This window comes from Tachysurus fulvidraco, chromosome 25 (genome assembly GCF_022655615.1).
Source record: "Tachysurus fulvidraco isolate hzauxx_2018 chromosome 25, HZAU_PFXX_2.0, whole genome shotgun sequence".
Classification (NCBI taxonomy): domain Eukaryota; kingdom Metazoa; phylum Chordata; class Actinopteri; order Siluriformes; family Bagridae; genus Tachysurus; species Tachysurus fulvidraco.
In genome coordinates this window covers 16,711,956-16,713,227 of record NC_062542.1, presented here as the reverse complement: position 1 = coordinate 16,713,227, position 1,272 = coordinate 16,711,956, and the positions used below count along the sequence as shown (strand labels likewise).

General features: G+C 45.7%; 1 protein-coding gene across 1 annotated transcript in view; it reads right to left on the bottom strand.

Annotated features, from left to right (window-relative positions):
* Nucleotides 1-1,272, bottom strand: part of ctnnd2a (catenin (cadherin-associated protein), delta 2a) — a 58,863-nt gene that overhangs the window by 20,308 nt on the left and 37,283 nt on the right. Inside the window, exon 6 of the mRNA XM_047808378.1 lies at nucleotides 1,181-1,272. This exon is cut by the window's right edge and continues 116 nt beyond it. Coding sequence (XP_047664334.1) covers nucleotides 1,181-1,272 — 92 coding nt within the window. The remainder of the gene's footprint in view (nucleotides 1-1,180) is intronic.

Genomic DNA, 1,272 nt, shown 5'->3' with positions numbered 1-1,272 from the left:
CAACAGGGGAAAAAAGTCGCAAAAGATCCGAGACGCAATTTAAAAATAAAAAAATTCTAGCAGACTAAACGATGTCAGAAATTAAAGCAGATGCAAATGAGATCTAAAATAATAACAGGATTAAAAACGTTTAGCTTTTCACGTGTTTTTTGTTAATAGGGATCTGAGACGGTAATACAGACGTAGGTGAGATCTACATGCTCTATACAGACGTAGGTGAGATCTACATGCTCTATACAGACGTAGGTGAGATCTACATGCTCTATACAGACGTAGGTGAGATCTACATGCTCTATACAGACGTAGCTGAGAGTTCTACATGCTCTATACTGACGTAGGTGAGATCTACATGCTCTATACAGACGTAGCTGAGAGTTCTACATGCTCTATACAGACATAGGTGAGATCTACATGCTCTATACAGACGTAGGTGAGATCTACATGCTCTATACAGACGTAGGTGAGATCTACATGCTCTATACAGACGTAGGTGAGATCTACATGCTCTATACAGACGTAGGTGAGATCTACATGCTCTATACAGACGTAGGTGAGATCTACATGCTCTATACAGACGTAGCTGAGAGTTCTACATGCTCTATACAGAGGGAGCCTGTGCCTATCTCAGGCGTCATCGGGCATCGAGGCAGGATACACCCTGGACGGAGTGCCAACCCATCACAGGGCACACACACACTCTCATTCACTCACACACACACACACTACGGACAATTTTCCAGAGATGCCAATCAACCTACCATGCATGTCTTTGGACCGTGGGAGGAAACCGGAGTACCCGGAGGAAACCCCCGAGGCACGGGGAGAACATGCAAACTCCACACACACAAGGCGGAGGTGGGCATCGAACCCCCAACCCTGGAGGTGTGAGGAGAACGTGCTAACCGCTAAGCCACCGTGCCCCCCCCCTCTAAGGGCTAAATGATTTATAATAATAAATAAAGTGACCAATGCTGTGATTCAGCGATATAAACATTACACATGGAGTAAATGCTTATTAAATGCCAGATATTTACTACAAGTAAGATTTTATAAGGTTTTAGACCACACTGCTGCCAGGAGTTTGAAGTTTTAATGCCTTTGGCATCTGCCCTAAAACCTTTGGGTGCACCGGGAACAGGATGAAGACGACCTACAAAAACTGCTGCTAATTGCTTCTAGCCTCCTGCCAGCACGCTCCGCACCTGATCCAGCGCCTTCTTCTTCTTCTTTTTCTTCCCCCAGCAGCCCGAACTCTCTCCGTCCTTGCCGTTG